This window comes from Vidua macroura, chromosome Z, assembly GCF_024509145.1.
Source record: "Vidua macroura isolate BioBank_ID:100142 chromosome Z, ASM2450914v1, whole genome shotgun sequence".
Taxonomy (NCBI): domain Eukaryota; kingdom Metazoa; phylum Chordata; class Aves; order Passeriformes; family Viduidae; genus Vidua; species Vidua macroura.
Window position 1 is genome coordinate 1973207 of NC_071611.1, and position 25028 is coordinate 1998234.

The following is a 25028-nucleotide window of genomic DNA, read 5'->3' on the forward strand; positions in this document are numbered from 1 at the left end:
CTGCTGTAGTTTTGAGTCATTCCATTTGATGAATGTGTGTGCCTGGTTCTGTGCATTTAAGTGAGCAGATGGCATTATGTCACTGTAATATGGAATGCTGGAGATGCAAGTGAAAACATTGATCAGTTCTGCAGGCATGCAAAATAATTTGAAGGAGGAGTATGGTAGATATGTCATGAAAGGGACTTAGCAATCATGTCCTTATTGCAGGTTGTTTTAGTGTTTCCTAAGTCAGCATAGTGCAAGTAACCTTTCCCCTGTCACCTCCAGCATGGGGAAAAGAAAGAAAAGCAACATGCATTTCAGTAGTTGAGGCATTTAGGTCAACTAGACTGCATTTTAGAGTGTGTTTGTTCAGGCACTTGGCAATGCAGCTAGCTAAGGTGCTACTTGGAGAGACAGGTAATATAGCTAGCATTGCTCCTCTCTGGTTTGTAGGCATTTCAGGCTGTAATAGGGAAAAGTGCTAATTGTCAGTATACAGAAAGGACTATCAAATCAGAATGTAAATGCAGCTACACATATTTTCATTTGAAACCCAGAATTAAGGAAACCGTGATCAAGCAGGTTTGATAGGAGCTGTCTGTGCTTGAGTACAATACTCAAGTGCACATGTATGTATGTAAGCTAGTGAATGTTTTTAATTGCTGATTTAGTTTAATTTCTGTTACACCTAAGCATTTCAATTCAGTCTTGCCTTTTACTGGAGACTTTTAGACCATTTCTGAACTAGCTCCAAAGGCTTGGTATATCTCCTCAGCTGTTCTTGAATCTCAATTGCATCAGGAAGAATGTAACTGGTATGAGAGGAAGGATTCTGTTCTTCCATACATCACTTCACTGGTCCTTTTCTCAAAGGTAGAATCAGTGATGTGTAATGGGCACTGTATTCTCAGGAGTGCAGCTTCAGTGTAGCCACAACAGTGATCAATTGGAGACCAAGTCAGTATTGTCATTCTCCTGCCTCGGTTTCCTGCTCACTACATTGCTCTGGAGTCTTGGATCTAAGACATTACATAGCAAGATTGATTTATTTCTGTAAAAACAAAGGCCCGGATCTTGTATATGAGGTACAGATCTGGAGTTTGCAGACTTCAACCTGTTTTCTCAGGTAAATTTTACAGAAGCAGCCATGAGCACTGCTAGAGCACTGGCATTGCCCATTTGTTACAAGAAAATGGGACTCCATAAGTCTGATGGCCATTTCTTACTGCTCTAACTACCATTTGGATAGCTTGGTGTAGCTCTTGAAGCAAATTTTTTGCCTCTTTTCTGCCTGCTTGGCAAAATAACAGTTAAAGTTGTAAGCCTAGTAAGTGTTAGGGTGGTATAAAGGTGCCTGCGTGCTTGTATAAGTAACTTCTCTAATTCAAGTGAAAAATCTGATCATTTTTGTTGTTGTATTTTTTCTTGTTTAGTCTTTGAGTAAAAACAGTGAAAACCAACATCAGGCTCATTTCTGTAGGGAAGACTTTGCATGAGAATTCTAGAATTGGAAAACTGACTTTGATTCCCATCTCCCATTTTAAAAGAGATAAATGGAGTACTGTCACAGATTGCTGAAATTATTTTTCATTTGAGCCACAGCTCCAGCGCTACAAATGCCTCAGAAAATGTACGGGCAGACAAATTAGATTCAGTGGGAGAAAGGCTCATGATTATAAGATGCAGGAGAAAGGCAAATGGAGAAGATTGCCTTGAACATGAACTTGGCAGACTTGTTAGTGGCTGCAGATTCTGAAAGATGTGAAAGATTCAGGAAGGATATTAGGGGCTCGGTGTAATACTTCACAAATAAGCAAATTAAATGTCCAAGACTATTTCTATAATGTTTTTTGTATAATGTGTGCTTTGACTAGCACAGTGCTATTTGCATTTCAGGTTTTATTTGTCATATTTCTAGTGCTACCACTTCAGGTAAAGAGGAGGCTGCTGACTGAAATCAGTGCCTTTCAGCTCCTTTAGAGCTGTTCTACCTTGCAAGACTTTGAAGAAAAAATGCGTATCTACAGTTACATATGAATTGTGACAATATTTTACAATTTCTTTATAGAGTTTCTGGTACTTCATACGTAAATATCTTTGAAGTGGTTCTGCCTGCTTTAATCTGATGTTATACTTGTTGCAAGCACTTAATTTAGTGCAAAAAGTACCTTGAGCACACAGAGTTGCCAGCACTGTAAATCGTGGTAGGGTAGTTATTTGTTCATTCTGTTTCTCAGTAAAAATTGGTAACAAATTCATAGTAGCAGCAACCTACCTGTAATATACCTAGGTCAGCCCAAACACTGTGTGTGATGGTTTTGGTGCACACCAAAACTATCACATGCAGGATACTGATTAAAACTCTGCTGGCTTCAGGTTTTTCAGGTACAGCCTCAAATGAAACAACATCTCTGTAAAAATGAGTATTGTTGACAAGATCTATCACCTTTATCCCTGTTTGTATCTCCTACTTTGCAAGTGCTCTTGGAGAAGGTGCAGGGATGTCTTGGAGGATGTGCAGTGCTATATGTAGACCTGAGCTTGTTGATGCTGTGGCCATGAATATCTGGTCAATACTTGCACATACTTGCTTGGATCTGCAGATCAGTGCATCTGGCTTTTAACTGCGTTGAGAAACTGATCCTAATTAAGCAGCCTATGCTGAGTACCAGTAGGCTTTAATAGCTGGCATCTGGACATGAGTGAGGGGATTGTGGATTGATCTGTGTATATACATCTCCAACTGCTGATGTTTCTAGTTACAATTACTGCTGCCACAAGCCAAGATGCAAATGTCTTTCTATATTCACTGAGGTGAGGTTGTGCTGTCAAAGGTCATCTTATCCTGTTCAGTGTTCTGCAGTGTCCTTTACCACCTAAACATATCAAATATAAGAACTTGGTTTTGGGCAGCGTGTTCTAGTTGATATGAGGTTCATGTGTATTTTTGGACTCATGAAGATCAGTACAGTGCATTTCTTTAAACTATTTCATTCATGTAGGATTTTTTTGGTTGTTACGGATTTTGATAGGGACATTATTCCTCTGGTTGAGATACACTGTAATAAAACAATTTTATTGCTTACTCATGAGTGTAGCACAAACTGTTTTCTATGTTCATTTGTTCTGGGTAGATCAATAATTTATTTGTATTTGTACCAAGACTTGATAGTTCAGTTTTTGTAGTAGACTTACAGTTAACTGTTATCCCACTAAAGTAGTGGAATAATGACTGGAAACATCATCTGTGCCATGTAGATAAGGCAATACAAACACTTGCAGATTGTCTTCAATAGTTGGAGTTGTCCCGTGTCCACATTTTTCTTGTGTATATCAGTGTTTTCTGTCTTACTGAATAAAGACAGTCAGTTTTTGGCATTTTCTGTGAAAATTGTGAAGCCTTTCTACAGCTCATTGCAGTGTAGGTAATTTCTTGCCCAGAGTACAGGTTTTTTGGAACTCAGATTTTCCTGTTAAAGGAAATGATGAAATGGAAGAAGTGAAGGCATACTGTGTACTATTGTGTGCTGATAGCCACATGCCACATTAAAGATTCTTCTTGCCAGAATTGCACAGTATCATATGAGATGATGCTCCTTATAAGCAGATAAAAAGTCAAGTTGAAACGCCAGCTCTTACAACCCTTTCCATTCAAGGAAGCATTCTGACAGAAGCAGCTTTGATTCCACCATGGATAGACTTAACTGATCCTTTCTTTACCACATCAGTCTTCTGGTCAGTCCTAAGGAGTCTCAAACCCCAGTTGTCCCAGGTTTAGTGTGTAGCAGCTTAACCACATACCTGCTAGATTTGGTTTCCCTAAAAGTACCTGGGTCTCAAAGAGCAGTTCTTATTCCTTGCAAATATTTTTTCAGCATTTCTCCTTTCTCTAGGATATAGTTTTCTCTTGTTAGACCTCCACATCACCTGGGAAACTGAGCCAAATTGGTGTTTTGTATTCCTGAAGTCCCTTATAATAAATTCACTTACTTGTGGGAATGGCAAAAGTAGCAATCTTCTGTTCAAGCATGGAGTGCTAAAGGCCACAGAACATGGTGATTTGCTGTTGGGAGCTACTGTTGAAAAGTGTTGAAAAGTTAAAAATTAGCTTTTGTATTGTTGACCAAATGTTCACTTGTTTCTGTCAACAAATTGTTTTGAGAACAGCAGTGAAAATGCTCTTTGGAATGAAAGTGTCGCTCTTTGGAATGAAAGTGTCCAGGAGAGAAGAAGTACATTACCTTTGAATTTGTGTTTTGGAGTATATTTAGACACTGTCTGCACAGGAAAGATTTAGGTACAGTGACACAGAAGCCAAATTATATTTTGAAAATGATGATGGCTTACCAGTGATACAGTGTACAGCGAGTTCAAAACCAAACCCCCTTGTTTGGTAAAATACAAAGCCTGAAGTGTGCTTCCTGGCTTCAGCTTGAGTGCTTACTGAACGTGAAATGGTGATATGTCTGGCTGCCTCCCTCCTAATAAATTAAACACGCCTGGGAACATTCCCAGGCACCGTCCAATTGGCTCAGGACTGCCTTGTCCATTCTCTTCAGCCCTTAGCTAGCAGAGCAGGGGAGCTGCATCTGAATTGTCCAGTGTGACTGGGTCCCGATGTTGTGCGGCTCACAAACCTGGGAATTGTGTGGGAGAACAATAATTGGCACAGCCTGGTGCTGGGGGATGTCCTAGCTGCTTTCTGGCATACATGATCATGTTCCAGGGCCTGGGAATATTTCCAGACAAGGCTTGACTTATGAGTACATATGTTAGTACTTGATTCTCCTGAAACCTTTATGGACTAAGGCATGAAAAGGACTCATCACACAAGATTTTGGATGCTTCAGAAAGGTAGATTTAGGAGTGAGTGATTCCTGTTTATTTTGAGGCAGTAATTCTGCACTGTGAAAAATCTGTACCTCCTGTCTTACTTTCAGATGGTTTTACTGGTGGTTAAAACGTCTTTCAGAATTCAGTCACCTTTCCAGCACCACCTTTCAGGGATGAGTAGACATGCCTGCCCTCTGTCAGGCGATGGCTTGTGTATGAATGAACATACTGTGGCCTTTCATGGAAGTACTGTGTATGAAGTATGGTTTTTAGGGTTGTGAAGAATTTAGTTTTGATCTGGTGTGCGTGTGTGTGAATTTTAAGAGTCTTGATTTATTGCCTGGGTGATGTGGTGAGGGGACGGTCTTGCACCTTGTAGGCAATGGATCTTTTATGTCAGCAGGAAGTAGAGAAACCTCTTGATTTCTTTAGCTATTTCTTCCAGCAAACAGTAAAAGCTTTGTTGAGCTGACTTCATTGATCATATGGAATGATTTCCTGCAGGCTCTTTCTTCTGTGTTTGATTGTGCATTACTGGAGTTTAAGTATAGTCCTGGTGTAGATGAAACAGTAAAACACAAATACTAATCCCAGCTCTAAAGCAGATGTCCATCCCAGAGGATAGCATGTCACGTAAACCAATGACTTTGGAGCAGTTTTGCTGCTCTGACTGATCACTTTTCTGTGCCTCTTGGCCTATCCTCCCCTCATGGTGTTTTGAGCTTCATTCCAAACTGTGGCTCTGTCACACAGTCCACTTCAGGATACTGTTTGTCTTTCTGTAGATTGTGGAATATGCTGTCAACTTTAAATATTAATAGGGAGAAGAGGTTAGCAATATAAAATACGGTTCCTGTTCATCTTGTTTTGTCAAGGGCTATGAAATTTTACTTTTGCATGTGCTGCATTAAAAGCCTTGTGAACCAAGTGCATGGCATGTCATGCTTACACCAGCGATGCACCCCACAATTTTGGGAACGTGTAATCTGTGTGACAGCTCCACAGTTCTGGAGCACTGCTTTGTATGAAGGATCCATTGCTCGAATGTAGTGAGCTGTCAGAGCTCACTGTGTCAATTAATATGCAGCAGGCTTTGTGTCTGCTGATTGTTCTTCTAATTGCATGTAAAGATGATCTGTCTTAGCAGCAGTAGTGGTGCATATTTAAGGACACAGTGCAGAGATGCTCCCTGGTGTCTGTGTGTCTTCAGGACAACTACTTCAATCCTTGCAAAGCTTCTGGCAGCCCACAGTTCTGACTGCATCTTAGGAATGTGGAAGAGAGGCTGCAGGCCCTGCTGATGCAGCCATGGGCAGGATCCCTCTTTGTCCACTCGGTCAGGAGAGCTGTGATGCTGCTTGAGTCTGACTTGGATGCAGCTTGTTCAGGATGGTTGGCTTTTCTGCAGAGCTGGATCTGTGCCAGAGAATGGGCCTTCATCTCTGGCTCTCTGCTGCTCTCTACTAGGCAAACTCATCTAGTACAAGATTTTACTTTACTTGTACCTATAACCAGTAATATATCAAAAGGCCTTATTTTATTTAACATATTTATTCGCTATAAAAGCAGGCTGTTGCCACCCACAGTTACACTCTCCTTCTTTGTAGTGCTCATATGAACTACATTGAAGAGAAGTGACCTGACTGAAAAGTAACTCAAAACATGTATTTTCAGCCATGTTTGTTCTCTGGTCAAATAGCCAGTTTATTGATTTGGGTTGCTTCTCACTGGCATGCACATTTCAGCCTAACTGGGATGGCATTAGAAATGAGGTATGTATAGTAGAGGCAAGAAGGAAGCAAAACCCATGATTGCCTTCACCAGTTGCCAAGACTTAGGTTTTATTAAAAGTCGCCGTGGAATTGAGGTGGTTGTCAGCCCTAAAAGTGGTCTCAAGTCCAATGAAGTGCTGTCTGCTCTTTTGTTTTGTAACACTAATGAATTTTCCCTGTGTAATGAGAAGAAATAAAAACACCATCCTCACATTTCTTTTCTTAAGCACTCAATCTAAACTTGAGTGTATTGGCTAAACTTTCAGTTACAACACTTATATTTAAAATCAGAAGTTTGGTGACCTTGGATCTTTCCTGTTGCAACTTTTTGGAGGCTGTTAATTTTAAAAGTAATATAGCAGCCAGCCAGGCTTCAGGCTGCATAATTAGGAAGCAGAGATTCAAGCTGGATGTGAAACAAATTCTCTTCATTTCTGAAATGAGAAGTTTAGTTGTATGTTACTTATATAAAATAAACTGTCTCTTTTCAGTGGTCACTGAGCAAGTATGTTATAGAACTGAGCTTCATTTATGCTTCTGAAAGTCTGCTACCTGTTTACAATCCTATGCTGTTTTCTTGCTTTGTTTAAATTTGCCTCTGCTTTAGTTTGTGTCTGTGACTGAATGTTCCTTTATCTTTCCCATTGTGATCTGCTCCTTGAACCAGTTTGGTAAAGGCTTAGTTGTCTTTCATTTTCTCCTGCTTGATTTAGCAATTAAAATTATATGATAGTTGAATCTTAAGGTACTACACTGTAAAACATTCTGTTTTGTATACTGTGTGAAAGAATATTTAGGTGTTTAATCAAAGAGAGTACAGAAAACAGCTAAATATGAGCTCTAATGTGTTTTTCTTCAGAGTCTGAATTTCCGTTTTTTACAATAGCAACAAATTAGTGTGTGCATGGAAAATGAGATTAATGCTGAAGTGGTGATACTTGAACTTTAGATTGTGATGTTCAGTTTTGGATACACATGGCCTTTGTTGGAAGTCTTAGGGCAGTTTATGTTTAGAAACAAACAAAAACAAAAAAAGCCAAACCCAGAATCTACCTTTCAAAATTGAATTTTGTAAAGAACTAGGCTGAGGAAGTTTTGCCTGTTTTAAGGAACATTGCAACTGTATCAATTACTTAAAAAATGAGAACTTGTTCACCTTAAAAACATTTATCATTTACCTTGAATCACTTGTTCCATTTTGATAGCCTCCTTCATATAGAAAATATAGCATGAGATGTCAGTTTAAATGCCAGTCTAACAGTGCTCTATCTTCTATGTGAAAGGAAGTATTCTGTACATTTTTCCATGTTTGACATCATGGTGTTTTGAATAACCATGTTCCATATTCATATCAATTTTTTGTTTTTGTTTTCAATTTATGCACAGCACTTGCTCTGAAATTTGGGGACTGAGTACACCAAACACGATAGATCAGTGGGATACAGCAGGCCTTTACAGCTTCTCTGAACAAACCAGGTGAATATTCTGCCCTCTCTCGCATCATAAAAATCTTGTGGGAGGGATTGGCTTTGGAGGGTCTGTAATGGGATGCTTTAGCTATAAAATAGACTAAAATGATTCCTAGGCCTCTCATAATACAGCATTTTGAAGTATTTCCTTGCCAGTGTAGAAATCAGTGTGTTCACAGCTGATGTTTTGACCAATGAAACTCTTTAATTCTACTATTACTCCTTTTTTATGCCAGTGCTATTGAAAGAATGGGAAGACTTGTTAAATGCAAGCTCTAATGTGATTTGGTATTTTTATTAACAAAACTGGAAAACTTAATTCTTTAGACCTAATCTTACAAAGTGTTTAAACTGCTTTGTATGCCACAAGCTTTGAGTTAAATCTTGCTAATTGGCTCAGATACGAGCTACTAAAGAATTGTTTGTAAATTCTTCAGTACTTAATGGTGGGCAAATTCTAAACAGGGTCTTTATTTTTTCATGTCACATTACTTGATTTGTGTATTGAGGTTTGTCTCCCATCCCATAACAATCATAAACATCTGCATTTGTGTAAGCATATGCAGTCTGTCTTAAAACTAGCAAAACATTTTCAGCTGGTAGCAAGGCAGATGAAGTGAAGAAGATAAACTGTACAGCCCTTACAAGATGTGCATTCATGTGTTTTGCATTGCAGTTATACTGCCATGTGGATCACTTGGGCAGCTGACTGCTTATAGGCTTATTTGCAGTCCTGTGGGAGTTCTTATGCTTAAAACCATAAAGCATCCATGCCACAGCAAAGCCTTGAGGTACCTTTAGCAGTGGAACGGACCATTAAGTGTGTGATTTTATTTTTAACTGTCTTCTGCATTAAAAAAAAAGTATATGAAGCAATCATTCTAAATACTTGGTTGGATGTAAGGGGCTTTTAATGAACTCTAAATTCACTGGCAATAATTTGAGCAGCTCAGAAATGAGTTGACGTTGCTTGATACGATCATTTTCATTGCATTTGAAGCCTTTTAATTAGAGTATAGCTGTCACTAGCAGAGTCAGCGCACTGAATTCTGAGAATGAGCTACCCATGTGTGTACTCTGTTGCTGGAGTGATGGAGGCAGCACGCAGTCTGTAAATGCTTCTCCACATCTTTCCCCTGCAGATCTCTCGATGGCCGTCTGCAGGTGTCTCACCGCAAGGGATTGCCACATGTCATTTACTGCCGCCTGTGGCGCTGGCCAGACCTTCACAGCCACCATGAACTTAAGGCAATTGAAAACTGTGAATATGCTTTTAATCTTAAAAAGGATGAAGTATGTGTAAACCCTTACCACTACCAGAGAGTGGAGACACCAGGTAGGAGAACTTCTTCTGACTTCCTGTGGCAGAATCTGTTTGTGTTTGTTCAGCGTAATGTTTTAAATGAAAAACAAGAGAAGGGTGATGTCCTCTCTTGGTAGAAGTACAAGATTCTTTTTGAGATCATATCCCTGAAAGTTTTAAATAGTAAAGTTACTGAAAAATCTTTACAAATGTGTTTATAAACACTTCCAGGACTGCTAGCAATTTCCAGCTGGCCAGGTGCAATCCAGACTGGATAGGACAAAAAAGTTGATTTACCTTTGCTAATGTGGAATAGTCTTATTTAAGGCACCTCAGGAGTCCCATCTCTTCCAGTAACTAGCTGTGCAAATGTAGCATTAGCAGTGCTGAGTTTCAGAAGATTTCAAAGCATCTGAAGAAACTCTTAGATGTTTTTAGATTTATTGTTTTTTCCTTTTAGCTCACAAAATTGTGTATTTTGATTACCAGTGATTTTTTGAATTTTGCCTTTCCAGTCTTGCCTCCCGTGCTCGTGCCGCGGCACACTGAGATCCTAACGGAGCTGCCACCTCTGGATGACTATACCCATTCCATCCCTGAGAACACTAACTTTCCAGCTGGGATTGAACCACAGAGCAATTACATACCAGGTATTTTCTTAACTCCCACTGTAGACAGCGTGTTCTGACATTGTGCCACTGGAACAAAGATGGTAATTTCATCCTTGAAAGTGATCAAATTAATTGAAATAAGCACCACTAAACTAGATTTAGTTGATTTCGTGTATTAATTCCAGTGGAAATACCTAAACACTGTTGTTTGCAGAACATGATCCTGCATGAAACCATATTGCTGTCATTTCACAATACCTGACTTGGTTTCAGTAGCTTGATTGAGATTCAGAATGCTAATAAATCCAAAGTAGATCTTCACCTTCTGCTTTAAGCTTCTTTCACAAACATGCAGGGGTTGCCAAATGCTGCACATCTGAGATTGAGTAATAAACTGATGCTCAATCTCATCCTATCTAGTATGTGGGGAAAACTTTTAAGTTACAAAACAATGACTTTAAAAGTGTCTTGATCTGTAGTTCACATCAATAGTGCTCTGCTTTAGCTTTTTGTTACTATTGTGTGCATACTGTTTTATCTTTCTAGTATGAAAGAACAACCTACAGATATTGAACTGTTAAAGAATTTCTCCTCCCTCTCTTTTCCCCTTTTTGCACCCCAAACAAACAACAATGCTAATCTGCTGCACTGAAACCCTGTTACCCTCATTGAAACATAAAATCAATGACCTTTTTTTCCTGCCCCAACTTCCTGTTTCCTATCTCTTCAGGAAGTCGCTTGGAGCGTAAAACCAAGTAAAGCTGAAGTTTGCTCATAAATGTTTAATGCGTTCATGTTACGAATAAGCTGAAAATTCACATCTGGAATTTCTGAAAGAATGAGATGACTGCTCCAAAACTCAAATATGTGCAATGTACAAGTTGTACATACAGGTCTTAAGCAGAATGTTCCTTGTGTTTTCATAAAATATATCCAAGAATTGAAATGGCATTAAACAATCAATTTCACCTTTCTGTTTAATTTTGGCCACATCTGTTTCCACCTTTATAGAACAATTTAAGGTGCTAGAAGTTGGTGTTACTTTCTTAACTTGAGTATAGTTTTTTAACTCAAACTGAGGGCTTTTGGTAAGATTTGCAAACAGCTTACTGGAAAGCCACTTGCTGCAAACCCAGTGCTATGGAAATGAGCTAAAGTAGTTATTTGCAGGAAGTTTGCTCAAGGTGATTGTAGGAACTCACATGATCTTCAAATGTTTATGCAGGTAACCACACCTCCTTGTCTTTGTCACTGACACCCTCCTCCTGTGCTCATATTGTGGTATCTTACTTTATTTGACCTTGCTGACTTAATCTAGAATGCCTGTCTGGGTTCTGATAAGCCCTGTGTGCCTTGACAGCCTTCTTCAGGGAACTGTTTTCTTCAGCGGTAGGGCAGGCTCACGTCTGCTAGCTTTGTACCCCAGACCTGTCTCAATACTTGATCTGCAAGATAACCTGGTGGTACTGAACGTGCAGGGTGGCCTTTGGGAGCTGCATGTTCCAGTTCAGGTTCTGGATGGGCTGAGCCGCATCATCCACACTTCTGGCAGCATTCAAGCTCTACGACAGATTTTTGGTGCCCCACCTGAGTGTTCATTTCCAGCTGTGTGGTGCGCAACCTCTGACCTTAAACTGTTAATAGTACTAGGTAGACTAAATCTGCTCTGTTTGGGCAGAGACTAGAATGGAAAATAATCTGTGCCAAAGAGCCTACATTAGCAACTGGAAACAGGAGTCATGGGTTGGATTGGAAATGTGTATTGACCTTTTGCCACAGCTATGGGCTTAAGCAATGGCTAATGATTTGGAGAAGGGTGGAGTCCCCTGTATCACAATGACTGCTGTAAAAACCTTCAAAATGGATGTGATTTTTGTTATCATATTTTTTACTAGTGAAGATTTCCTTTAATTGTCCTTTTGAAGTCTCACTTGAATTCTGTCATGTCTATATTTAGCACACAGAATGAATCAAAGATAAAATTCTCTCAGTTAATTTTAATTTAATCAACTGACTTAATCTAGTTTCCTCTCACTGGTTTCCTTCTGATCTTACAATATTGCAGTATATCTCAGACATGATGCTTGTTATAATTTTATTTTATTTCTTAAGCAAAAAGGCTTTATCTTTAAATTTCTGCTGTTTGATAATAATATAATTAAAGGAGTATAACCCCTGGAAGTTTCAGAGACAATTCTAAGGTGATTGTAAAGATATTTAGCTTCAAACACTTTCACTAAAGAAGCACAGGTTTTGCCTGTAATATGTAGGAAAGGACATTTGCCCAGTTCAAAGAAACATATTTCCTGAAAGGCAGTTGGTTAACTCGTTATCTGGATTATGAAGAACATTCTGAAAGGAGAAGATGAACATGCATACTCTCCTGGGTTTTGAAGATATTCCTGAGGAATTAAACACAGTTTCTGATGTCAGAACACCTCAAAGTTGGTACTGAATTTACTTTGGTCTGTGAAATTCTGTCTTTAAAGAAAGGTAGTTAAAAGAGTAGATGATAGTTTTAATAGAGCTTAGAAGTATTAGTAGCAATAATATAACTTGTGCAGTGTTCTAAGTTAATACAGTTATAAATGAGTGAAATCAGCTGTTGTGTATGGAAGAAGTACATATTTGGGGACTGAACTGAAAAACAACCTTTAAATCTAACAACTTCAGTAAGGTGTGGGAGGGTATCTGATCTGGTGGTTATCCTACATAAAGACAGCTCACGTTATTTTTTTGTGGAAATCACCAGATGGTTTTTTTCATTTGTAATTCTACTAAATATGAAAGCTGTTGATCACAATTACAAAATTGTTACTCATTGTAGTGACAGCATCTTGTTTTAAATGGAACAAGGATTCTGGTACTTATATAACATATTTCAGCAACTGACTGGCATACAAAAGAAGATACATTTTACATACCAATAAGGCAGGTAACATGTTTGAAGTCCTACTTGAAGGAAAAAAGGGACAGTAAAATGACATTCAGATTCAGTGTTCAGGTAGGTGTAACAGAGCTCATGAAGATGTCATTACAAAATGCACAAGACTTAGATCTTATAGAAGTTTGCCTAGTCATTTTACAAATTTTCTTTTTTTTTTTTTTTTATAAGAAACACCTCCTCCAGGATATATCAGTGAAGATGGAGAAACAAGTGACCAGCAGCTGAACCAAAGCATGGATACAGGTAACATTTTTTTTCTGGTCACTTTCAAGGCTTTGTATTACTAGCTGTGATCCCTCTGCATAGGAGCATGAATTCAGCCCAAATGATGGTGGCAGTTTTCCTCTGCAAAACCTGGTGTTTTATGCCTAAAATACCACTTTCAGTCTTTAATGAACAAAACAATTTTTTGCCAGGGAAATGCTGCTAAAACATTCTGTGACATATTAAGTATATTATATTTGTTCTGTAACAGAAGCATGCAAGTCTAATTAAGACTCTACCAGAAACCCTTAAAATAGATTTTAATAGCTAATTGGTTTCAGCCATTCCCCGGAAAACAGGTTCATTGAAGCACAATGTCTGTTCGCCTAAACAAGGTACAGACAATCTATGTTCTGAGAACCTGTCTCAAACTCTGACAGACTTACAACTTCTGCCATGTTTCAAATTACTTCTTGTGTGGAAGGTTCTGTGGCAAAAGTAACAGCATTTGTGCCATTTGTATGTAAGGGTTTCTCAAGAATGTGGTTGACCTTAGACTTGGACAAAGCACAGTTAACGTGCTGGGTAAGAACCTCCTGCTGTGTGTTGGCAGACTTGAGTGAGCTTGGTTAGCTAATGTTAGCAACCATTTTCAGTAAGTTAGGATCAGCTGCTCCAGTTTCTGTAAGAGCTGCAATATTTTCCCACTATGTGACAATAAATACCTTAATTAAAACAGCCTGACATCAGCAGTCACTGTAGGAATGTTTCCGTGAATGACTTTCTGTATTTTGCCACCTTGTGTGCAGATCGTGTTGGAGAGTTCATTTAAATTCCTCCTTCTGGGAAAGAATTATTTCCTCAAATGAGGAAATCTAGCTTGCTCTTTTCTGGCGATCATAGAATCATAAATTATAGAATGATTTGGGATAAAAGGGACCTTAGAGACCATCTCTTTCCACCAGGGACACCTTCCACTACCCCATGTTGCTCCCAGCCCTGTCCAGCCTGGCCTTGGACACTTCCAGGTATGGGGCAGCCACAGCTTCTCTGGGAAACCTGTGCCAGGGCCTCACCGTCTTCAGCATAAATTTTTTTTTTCCCAATATCTAATCTAAATCTCTCCTCTTTCAGTTTGAACCCTTTCTCTCTTGTCCTGTCATTACCTGCTCTTGTAAACAGTCCCTTTCCAGCTTTCTTGAAGGCTCCCTTCAGATGCTGGATAAACCTTTTCCTTTGAGAACAGAGAGGCAATGTCTTGCTTGTCTCATCCATTCTTACCTGTTTTTTTTACTGAATTTGGGAAGTCACTACCTTCTCACTGGAGAAGTGCTTAAATAACATTGAGAGTGTGCATGAAGCAGCAGAGTTCTGCCAAATACAATGCTAAGTTAATTGAGTCTTTACAAGGAGGGGTGGGTACCCAGAAGTCTGGAAAATTGAATGAAATTTTAATTCAGAGTCAATGTGTGATATTCCAGAAAACTGAGGTTTCTTACTCTGAAAAACTTCAATGTAAACCCACTGTGGATAATGGTTATGCCTACTGATCTGAAATAACAAAAAACATTTGCTCTGAAACTTGTCTGTCTTGCTTCAACAGGATCTCCAGCAGAGCTGTCTCCTAGTACTCTTTCTCCAGTTAATCATAGCCTGGGTAAGCTAGAAATACTTAAAATTATTTTTCCATGTGCAGTGACTCTTCATTATACATGTAATTACTTTAAAAGTGAAAATGTGCTGTAAGAAATTAGGAGCTATGTTAGGAGGTCACTGTTTTGTTGGCTTCCTGATGTTAAACATAATGGGCGTGGGTTAATCACTTGTTAAGAATTACTCTATTTCTGTACCTGTTGAGCTCGTAGCAAAGAGAAGGAGTGACATCTTTGTGTGTGCAGGAATAGCATTTATAAAATGAATAGTTTAAAAGGATGCTTGCCTCTCCGTAATGCTGCCCAGACTTGCTGTCTCCCTTGTGTGTGTGTTCTGCTGCTCTTCTCATGTACTGTTTCACCTGTAACCACAGCACAGTTGTTGCTCCCACATTAGTAGCCCACCTGCTTTGATCCAGTGCTATTGCTGTGTGTCTGTGTAAGTGCCACAGGAAGATCAGATTGCCGTTGGTTTGTTTAAGGAGTGGTGACGGGATGTGACAGGAAAATGCAGAACACTGAGTAAGTAATTAGGGTAGGTAAAAAGGTGAAGAAAATAACCTGAAGATACACAGGGAAGATTCTCTGGTAGGGGACAATAAAGTAGCTTAGAACTACCTTCATCTACAGAGACAGTGTAATACAAAAGAACATGATTTTCATATTATTTTTCTTTCCTTTTTGTTGTTCAGTGTTTGAGAGTTTAATCTTTTCTTTAATGCTGCCAAAATGTTTGCAAGCTACAGAAAAGGCAACAGGAATGTCCCAACGTCTGGCGCTCAGAGCACCATTAGCTTAATCATTTTGCCGAGCAAAATGCAAGTACTGAACTAAATGAGCTGTGGTCAGATTAGATCATCCCTCCTTCCCCTCCTCCTTGCCTTGTGTGGAAGATTGAATTCCATTCTATTTACTGAAGTAGGTAAAAAGGACAGCAAGCAAAATATAGTTTGAGTAGTTTGAGGAGACTACTGCTGTCGTTTCTGGGAGAGACAAATAGCAGGGTAGACAAATAGCAGCCTCAAAATCTGTGTTAAGCTTGGTTTTTAAAATTTTTTTTTAGACTTGCAACCAGTTACTTACTCGGAGCCTGCGTTTTGGTGTTCAATAGCATATTATGAATTGAATCAAAGAGTGGGAGAAACCTTCCATGCGTCTCAGCCTTCCCTGACTGTAGATGGCTTTACAGATCCATCAAATTCAGAGCGATTTTGTCTAGGTCTGCTTTCCAATGTAAACAGAAATGCTACAGTGGAAATGACAAGGCGACATATAGGTAAAGATCTCTGATCTTTTAACTATTTAATTTAATTTTGTTGGCTAAATTATCTGGAATGACCCAGGTAGGATGTGTGTTGGGTTCCTTTCATCCTTGTGCAGCCAGCCATCAGCCATATCTCTCAGGGCTTGTCAAGGATAGTTTGGTCTCTCTGGCTGAGAACAGAAGTGGAAAGACACAGAGTCACTGCTTCTGAAATTAGGGAGAAACGTAGCAGCTTCCGCTGCTGAAGCCCATTTGAACTGGGAAGAGATGTAGCGATGGCTGGAGCTGAAAGGAGCTGCCTTTCCTCACTCCGTAGCCCCATAGCTGGTGGCAGCTGCAGTCACACAGCTGTCTCGCTCAGAGCAGCACAGGAGAAAGCCACTCTAGTGTGTGGCACTCCTGTACTCACATTGCTGTTCTTGCCTTCTGGAAAATGATGGTGCACCAAAGCATCCCGGGGGCAGGTTCGTGGCTCCCAGCATCCTCAATGGTCCACTCTGCCCTAGGCAGCATTTTTATTCAGAATTGCTTGTAATTGAAATTTAAGCTTTCATTACAAAATATTCCCATGTTGCTTAGTTTATTGTAGTTTATAAAATGCAGAATGGACACTGATAGAATGAAATTCTGAATTCTTTTCTGAAATGGGAAAAGCTGCTATTGAGAACCCATTGTTTTGACATGATTAAAGATTTCTTTGTAATGGTTAGTCAAGAATTTTGTTTTCCACAATGCAGTGACTTGACTTCGGGTTCTTCAGTAAGCTACCTTAATTCTTTTTTTTTTCCCTGAATACTTTCATTAGCAGCATTTACGAGATCTTTTTGATTGTTGTTGTTTTTACTTGCAGTAAAATTTCAACCTTTTCTGTAGAACCGACTCCTTTTATGCCAAGTCCAAATGCCAAATCCAAATGCTTGTCTAATAAAGTTTTAGATGTACAGAAACCCAGGCTATGCCTGTGCTGACTGGTCAAAATGATCAATGATGAGGAAAAGCAAAAATCTCATGAGCCCTTACTCTGTAATAGAGGGAGCTCACATTTTGTTTGAAAAATTGTTTTAACGAAAGAGGCGAATGGAAACTATGGCCTCTAAAGTATCTGTTAATTATAAATAATTCTCTCTGGGAGATCAATTGCTCATTATTTACTTTCTGCTAGAAATAAACCATGCAGATTTATTTTCCACTCAGAGGGACAGAACAAAATAACAACTTAAAGGTTGAAAATTCAGATTTTTTTTCACAGATTTTTTTTTTTGTAATAAGGCTAAATGAAATCATGTTGTTTTTCTTAAAGCAGTACAGGGTTGTGCAGTGGGTTGTGAAATGGTGTTGGGTGCATGTAAGCAGAGAGTGTTGTGGTAGTGATCTTGTGTTTTCTCTTTTGACCATAGTGGCCTGTGCTGCTTCACATACAGTGCTTTAATATTAGCACAAGTTTTAATTCTGTTTTTATGAACGCTGCTTCTAAGTTTGGATTTGGTTACAAGCCATTATATGGCTGGAAAAGGCTTTTTCACTTTTGGTCAAAAATTATTCTGCTTTTCCTTCGTCTATTGTGCATTTGTGGGAGAAAAATGCAATTTAATTGTGTTCTGCTCCTGCTACAGCTCTCGGCACAGCAGTGAGGTTGTGTAGATAATTGATTTCTGTTTCTGTTGTAAAGAAAAACCTTGGCCTTCTCTGAAAAATAAACTCGCTTGTTCCCTAATCTGCTTGTGTCATACCATAAGTAGAGTTCCTTTGGATTTTACTACAGGCAGGGGAGTGCGTCTGTATTACATTGGCGGAGAAGTTTTTGCCGAGTGCCTGAGTGACAGCGCGATCTTCGTTCAGAGCCCCAACTGTAATCAAAGATACGGCTGGCATCCTGCAACTGTGTGCAAAATTCCTCCAGGTCAGTAGCCTACCAAAGGTCTCTTGTGACAATACCCAGTGGAGGTATTCACTGAATGACACTTGCTTTCCTTTTTTGTGATTTCTTCATAGATTCAGGCTTCTGTGTAGCAAATGCAAGTGTATTCACTGACTGTACCTTTTTGACTCTTTACAGGATGCAATCTAAAAATCTTTAATAACCAAGAATTTGCTGCTCTTCTGGCTCAATCTGTGAATCAGGGCTTTGAAGCAGTTTATCAGCTTACTAGAATGTGTACCATAAGAATGAGCTTTGTTAAAGGATGGGGGGCTGAATACAGGTAAGAAAAAAAAAAAACTTTGCTCTTAAATTTAGAGTTAATAGTTTTTGTTCTTTCACTAGTATACAATTTCTATCTGTCTTGAAAGCCATACATACACACTTCTTGCTGCTATTGTGGTTATGCTATCTGCAAATTGAACCCATATTTTCCTTTTCCCCCCCACCTCAGCTATGAACTGCTAATTTACAAAGTCCATAAACTGATTTTAGTGTTGCATTGAAGCCAACTGTTGAGCAAGGAATGTCATCAAAGTTCCATTCCCTCTCTCAGTCCTGCTGGCTTGCGTGTTGTGAAATCCGCGCCATCACCTTGAAGTTCCACAGTTTGTGCTGTGAGGTTATTTGCTGTGTGTTAGGCTTGCAGTCATTCAGTCATTCTAGTCATTCAGGTCTCTGTCCTGTTCTGCATGTAGCATGAGTTCCTTAGGCTGTGCTGCAGGATGGGCTTGGTGGTACCCAGCGGGGAGACTTGCAGTGCCTCTTGCAGAATGAAATAGCTGGAGAGCGTGCATCTAAGGGATGGCAAGTATTTTGGAACTTGCTGTGGAAAAAGCTTTGCCGAGTAAGATGACTGTGTTTATGTAGTAAAACTTCTAAAAACAGTTATTTGAGTGGAAAAAAATAGCATTCTATCTGCTTTTGAATAGATTCCAATTGTGTTCTTTATTAGCACAAAAGAAAAGTGGTAGTTGAGGACAGTGCCTGTTTTTAATGCAGTACAGAAATTCAAGAATAAAAGGAATTGACTTCTAACTGAGCAGTTCTAAAGATTTCATTATTTTGGAGAGCTAGACCTGTGGTTTTACACAAATCTCTTAAACTTCTCTAGAAATTGTCCACAGAAAAAATGAAGACTGACATGTCAATACCCTAATGCAATAATGATTTTTTTTAAAGCCATATAATTTCTGAAGTTAAATACTGGTATGTAGGCTCCACTTGGGTTGATTCATTTATCTGCTCTTGAAATACATACATGTAAATAGCAGTGTCAGTATGTGGGGGAGGTTTCTCAGCTAGATGAAGCCAATTTTGTAGTAGTATAATGAGATGAAATGAGAAATTTGAGTAATGGAATAAATTGGTACCTCTTTGTTAGGAAGAGGTACGCAAGAAAAAAATCTGGCTCAGGTTTAAAGAGCTATTGGATTTGGCTCTGAAGGAGTATGTATACACTTGGGGATAATTAAATACAACATTCAAATCTGAGCAGAATAAAGGCTTAATCAGTCAGATTATATAGAGGCATCTTGAAGTGAGTGTAAGTGCTGGTTTAAAACTGTGGGGAGGCTTTTGTTAAAGTTACTTCTGAGTGGGAAAATGTTGGTGATTGGTCTATAAACTGTTTGTAGACCATAGGATTTAAAAAGCTGCAGTGGTAGCACTGTCAAAACAGCACAAAAAACTGGTTACTAACTCATGCTGAACTAATTTCTTTGCACCTCTCTTTAAGATGATGCTAATAAATTACTGATACACAGAACTTGTAAATATGCTGCAGTTGGGATTAGGGCAAGAAGAGGTGGCTCCAATGACACAACCTTTAATTTAAATTAATGTAGCCTGACTTGTTGAAATGGATCAGGAAACACTGTAAACCCCATCACTCTTGTTAAAACATCTGTGCTTCATTATTATGTGAAAAAAACATTTCTCATAGAACAGGCTTAGGCAAAGGCAAAGCATTACTTGCATTTTAAGCATATGTGCATAAATGTGCAGGTACAGCAAGGTGATATGTTTTATAGGCTTGATAGACACAATACCTGACAAAGCTTTTTGCTTTGCTACATATTGGCCCAAACTGGGGATGGCATAAGTTCAGATCACCAGTCAGATGTTCGTGTTAGCACAGGAACTATCCAGGCCCAGGATCATCTTCTAAAGAAAGTTCAGCAGAGGTAATTAGTGATCTTTGAATTGGAAATCTTTGGGTTGAAGAAACTGAGTTTTTAGCTTTAATATGGTTGCTCAGTGACTGTCACTATTTTACCAATTTTTACCAGCGTGGTGCAAAGGGAGGATTGTTGAAGAGAGCCAGTTGTAAAATTTTGAGGAATTGTGTTGTGAAACACATTGTAGGAGAGTCGACAGTGGTAGGATAATGAACTTCCTTCTTTGGGAGAGGATTCAAGAGTAAATGGAACTATATTTCCTGTGTTTTAGATTTGTTTTTCTGTTGTATCACTTTGTTCTGGCATAGCATTTGGGGCTAAGATGACTGTTTTGTAGAGTGCTGAAAGAGCACAGACCCCAGCTGCTATCTTCTCCTAGAAAATGTGAAACTTTTGAAATCAATCTTCACTGTCTTAATCTTTCTGCCTTTTCAGTTCCTCTGTTTATATAAACAGATTTCCTTAAAGCAAAGGGCTGCAGTGCCGACACTAAAAATGAAGGAGCTCGGTTTGTGTCTGACTAATCTGCTGCCTTTGAATCTTAGGATAGCTGGAATTACTATGAAAAACTGGCTTAGCAACCATAGTCTTGCCAGTCTTGTTACGGAAAACTCCCATGCCTAGAGTGGTTACAGTGAAATAGGATTTCTCAGGCAGGCTTTGTTTTGTCCAGTACTGATTTCTTTACCTTGGAGATGAGAAGGAAGATGTTTGAATAACAGATCTGTGAAACAAAGGTATATGGGAGAGAGAATGAAGCTTTTATGGTTGTCAGTCCTTCAACTTTACTGAAATTTGCTATATGGTGTTTAAATAAGGGCTTCTATTGTGGAAAATTATAGGCAAGTTAGTATAAAGGACAAGGGAAACACAATTTCTACTTCAGTTATTTGTGTGAGGATGTTATAGGACAAAACACATGTAGAAGTGTAACATTACAGGAAATCAGAGATAAAGTTTGGTGTTCCTTTGAGATACCATCAGTTAGCACAGTATAACCACACACCGTGTTTTGATACAGTGTTTCTGACAACATCTACCAATTTCCTTGTACATTTATCATGTAGTCTACTCCAAAAAGCCAGAGCTTATCACCATAGCATTGTGCTGTTGGCCACGCTGACAGTGCAGAGCCAAAGGTTTCTATTCCGTATTTCTCAGTAGTTGTCTACAAAATTCAAATCCAGTTACGCATGCAGACTCTTGAAAAATTGAGATACAGCTGCACAGAGTTGTTTGTGGTGTGAACCCTGCATCCGTTAGACAGCCTTCACTTCTGAATTTCTTTTTAGAAGTAAGGATCTTCACTTCTGAATTTCTTTTTAGAAGTAAGGATCTTGGTGTGGCACTTGAAGGAAATACTTGTGTTATTATTCTCCAGGGTGAAATATTCTTCATGTATTATGGACAAGCATGTAATTATTGATTTGTCTTACATATGTGAAGTGCTTTGGAGTTCTGGGACTTTTTTTTTTGGGGGAAAAGTTTAGTAACAGTTATGGTAATTGTTACAGATTTTTATCTCTGTGTACTGGATATGTATGGAAACATATTTAATCATATGATGCAGAATTTTGTGGCAGCTGAACCTGCCACAGTGGGTTGACTCTGGCTGGATTCCAGGCAGCCACCAAAGTAGCTCTTTCACTCCTGTCCACAGCTGGACTGGGGAGAGAAATACAGCAAAAGGGTCATGAGATAAGGACTAGGAGAGACCCTCACCAAATACCATTTGGGAAAACAGGCTTGAATCGGAGTAATTGAATTAATTTATAGCTAACATAACCAGAGCAAGATAATGAGAAGTAAAATAAGAACTAAAACACCTTCACCCCTTGCCAGCTCTACCTTCTCTCCCAGCTACAGAAGGAGGTAGGAATGCATGTCATTGTCAGTTTTTCAGGTGTTGCTCCTGCCACTGCTCAGGGAGAGAACTCGGAGTCCTTCCCTTGCCCCATTGTGGGGTCCCTCCCACAGGAGACAGTTTTACATGAACTTCCTGTGGGAGTCCATCCCATGGGCAACAACTCTCCATGAACTGCTGCAACATGGATCACACTTCATGGGGTGCAGTCCTTCAAGGACAGGCTGCTCCATAATGGGCTCCCCTCTCCACAGGCCTCCCACGGCCTCTCTCAGGCATCCCCCTGCTCTGGCGTGTGCTCCTCCAGGGGCTGCAGGTGCATCTCTGCATCCCCATGCCTTCCATGGGCTGCAGGGCACAGCTGCCTCTCCATGGGCTGCCCCACGGGCTGCAGGGGAATCTCAGCTCTGGCACCTGGAACAGCTGCCCTGCCCCTCCTTCTCCACTGCCCTTTGTGTCTGCAGAGTTGTTCCTCTCACTTGTTCTCACCCTGCTCTTCTGTGGCAATTAAAACTGGGCAACAACCTAATTTTTTTTCTTTAATCGTTATCCCAGAGGCATCACCATTCCTAACTGGCCCAGCCTTGACCAGCAGCATGTCCATCTTCAGAGCTGCCAAAGGGTATCTCTGCCAGACATGAAGGAGGCTTGTGGCAGCTTCTGGCAGAAGCCTCCCCTGCTACCAAAACCTGGTGACACCAACCCAGTGGAGTGACTTTTCCCTATTCTTTGTTTTCTAGGCGGCAGACGGTAACAAGCACTCCTTGCTGGATTGAGCTTCACCTGAACGGGCCTCTACAGTGGCTGGACAAAGTATTGACTCAGATGGGCTCCCCTTCAGTTCGCTGCTCCAGCATGTCCTAAAACTCTCCTCTGTCACCAGTGGGCTAAGAATCAAGTCCAGTCAACAGACTTAATATAACAGCTCGTCTGTCGTAGTATTTGTGTGTGGTCCCCATGAACTGTTTACTATCTAAAAAGGTTTTTTAAAAAGAAAAAAAAAAAAAAAGAAAAAAGAAAAAGAAAAGAAAAAAGAAAAAACAGCACTTGAGGTCTCATCAGTTAAAGCACCTTGTGGATTCTGTTTCCTATACTCTGATACTAGATGAAATTTAGTGTATAGAAAAGCCTTCTTCAGAAAGAAGGGACAGTTCTAAAGACTCTTTAATGGTGTTTTTTATTGGGTATATAATTGAGTGTCCTAATGGTTATCAATAACATGAATAGCTAAGTATATATATACAGATAATGTATCATGATCTCAAATATCACAGTATTGTGCTGTTCTACATTTTAGTTCCCATAAATAGTAATTTTCATTTTTTGATTGGGGCAAGTATCTCATGAAATTCCAAGACTTTGCTCCCTTATTCTTTTATATTTTTTTAATATAAGCAGGTTTTCAAGTTGTCCTAAACATAAAAAGACTTTCCTTATATAAAAGCTGAATTTTTGCTGCGTTCTTAAAGAGAAAGTCCCTCCATTGGAAGGGAAAGAAATGTCTTGAGATTGATCTGTGAAGTCTTAAGACACTTTATATACTTAATGGGGCCTAAAATGAATTCATATTATAAACTCTGAGTGTCCATCACACTAGCAGTCTACTTTTTGATACCCATTTGAGTTGATGCATCTGTTGCCAGCAGTATTGCTGGCAGTGGTGTAATTTGGGACTTTTTTGTACCTTGGATCATTGAAATGAATTATTTTTTCTCATGGACTGAGAATTTACCATGGTTTTAGATATTGGATTAAGTGCACAAGGTTATTGGCTTACCCCTTACATCTGTATTTGTTTTTTTCATTTAATAAGTCTTACCCCTTATCATCTGTATTTTTTTCATTTTTTCATATGTCACTAAAAATAACGGGGTTTAGTTTTCAGAGCTGTATACCTTGAAAAATTATTTCCTGGGGTAAGCTAGACTCTTTGTTTAGGTTTTAAATAGATGCAGCTTCTTAACATATTTCAGTAACAATTTAAATTTCTTATCTGAGTCGCTTTTATAGTTTACTTACACACCAGATCATATGCATTCATTATGTCATAATGGGCCTTGTTATTAAAAGTAGTTGCTTCTGCAAAACCTCTAGAATAGTGGTTGCTGAGGTATGACCAGCGAAGGAGGACTTCCAGGTCCTTCATGACAGTGCATGTTATTGTGAACCCTTGGACACTACAGCTGCACCCTATTAAAAATATTCTGAAATATATTCTACAAATAAGTCTGGGTTGGGGCTGGGTTGGGAAACTGTATAGAAGGGTTATTCTGACTTGAAAAATACACATCTTACTAACAATCTTGTGATCTAGCTGTCTGTCATTCTTTTGTTATTGTGGCAGTAGCAGGATTGCCTTTGTCTGTTTTTTTCCATTGTTTCATCAATTACACTAGTTCTGTACTTTGTAAGTACAGCTAGTGATAACTTAGCTTTGAGAACAAAAACGTGGCCAGTGTTACAGCTTTTAATCACTTGACTGAATTGATGATAGTGATGGATATTTTTATGCCATAATGACTAGGGCATAGAAGCAATACCAAAAATCAAGCCTTGAGAAAATGGGCCAGACACCTTTAAAAAATTGGCAAAGCAGTTACCAGTTTGTGCTAGTTTTACCAGTAGACTAATGTATTGGTAGAACTTGTGGACCTAAGAGATAAGCTTCATGCGTGTTGCATTTGCCTAATATGTGAATACACTAATAAAAGTTTTAATTCTCAAAATGGCCGTTTGTTTGGTTTTTTTTTTTTTAATTAATTGCTGTGTATATATTTTTTTTCGTTGCTGTAATCCACCTAGTTAAATGGTACAAGTGTCCTGCATGTGGTGGATGGAAAGGTAGAGTTTAGAGATCTTAATACCACTTTCCATGCAGCTGTTGTGGAGGCTCTGGAGCTGTGTGTGTTTGGTGGTACAGACTCCTACTCCTGATGGAGTTTATTAAAGCAGTTGTTTTTTCCCTGCCACAATCAAATTGCATCCTGCTATCTCAGATGTTTACTTTCACCTGTGAGACAGATAAG

At 39.2% G+C, this 25028-nt stretch overlaps 1 protein-coding gene across 4 annotated transcripts in view; it reads left to right on the plus strand.

The window, feature by feature from the left end:
- The window catches only part of SMAD2 (SMAD family member 2), a 49709-nt gene extending 24981 nt beyond the window's left edge, over positions 1–24728 (plus strand). For 2 of the 4 annotated variants that reach the window (XM_054003430.1, XM_054003429.1), the window contains 9 exons: positions 7977–8066; positions 9202–9395; positions 9878–10012; positions 13089–13163; positions 14728–14781; positions 15840–16052; positions 17803–17940; positions 18097–18241; positions 22743–24728. In XM_054003430.1, coding sequence (XP_053859405.1) covers positions 7977–8066; positions 9202–9395; positions 9878–10012; positions 13089–13163; positions 14728–14781; positions 15840–16052; positions 17803–17940; positions 18097–18241; positions 22743–22866 — 1168 coding nt within the window. In that variant the 3' untranslated portion in view covers positions 22867–24728. The remainder of the gene's footprint in view (positions 1–7976; positions 8067–9201; positions 9396–9877; positions 10013–13088; positions 13164–14727; positions 14782–15839; positions 16053–17802; positions 17941–18096; positions 18242–22742) is intronic. The other 2 variants (XM_054003432.1, XM_054003431.1) reach the window with 2 other exon arrangements.
- The last annotated feature ends 300 nt before the right edge of the window (positions 24729–25028 follow it).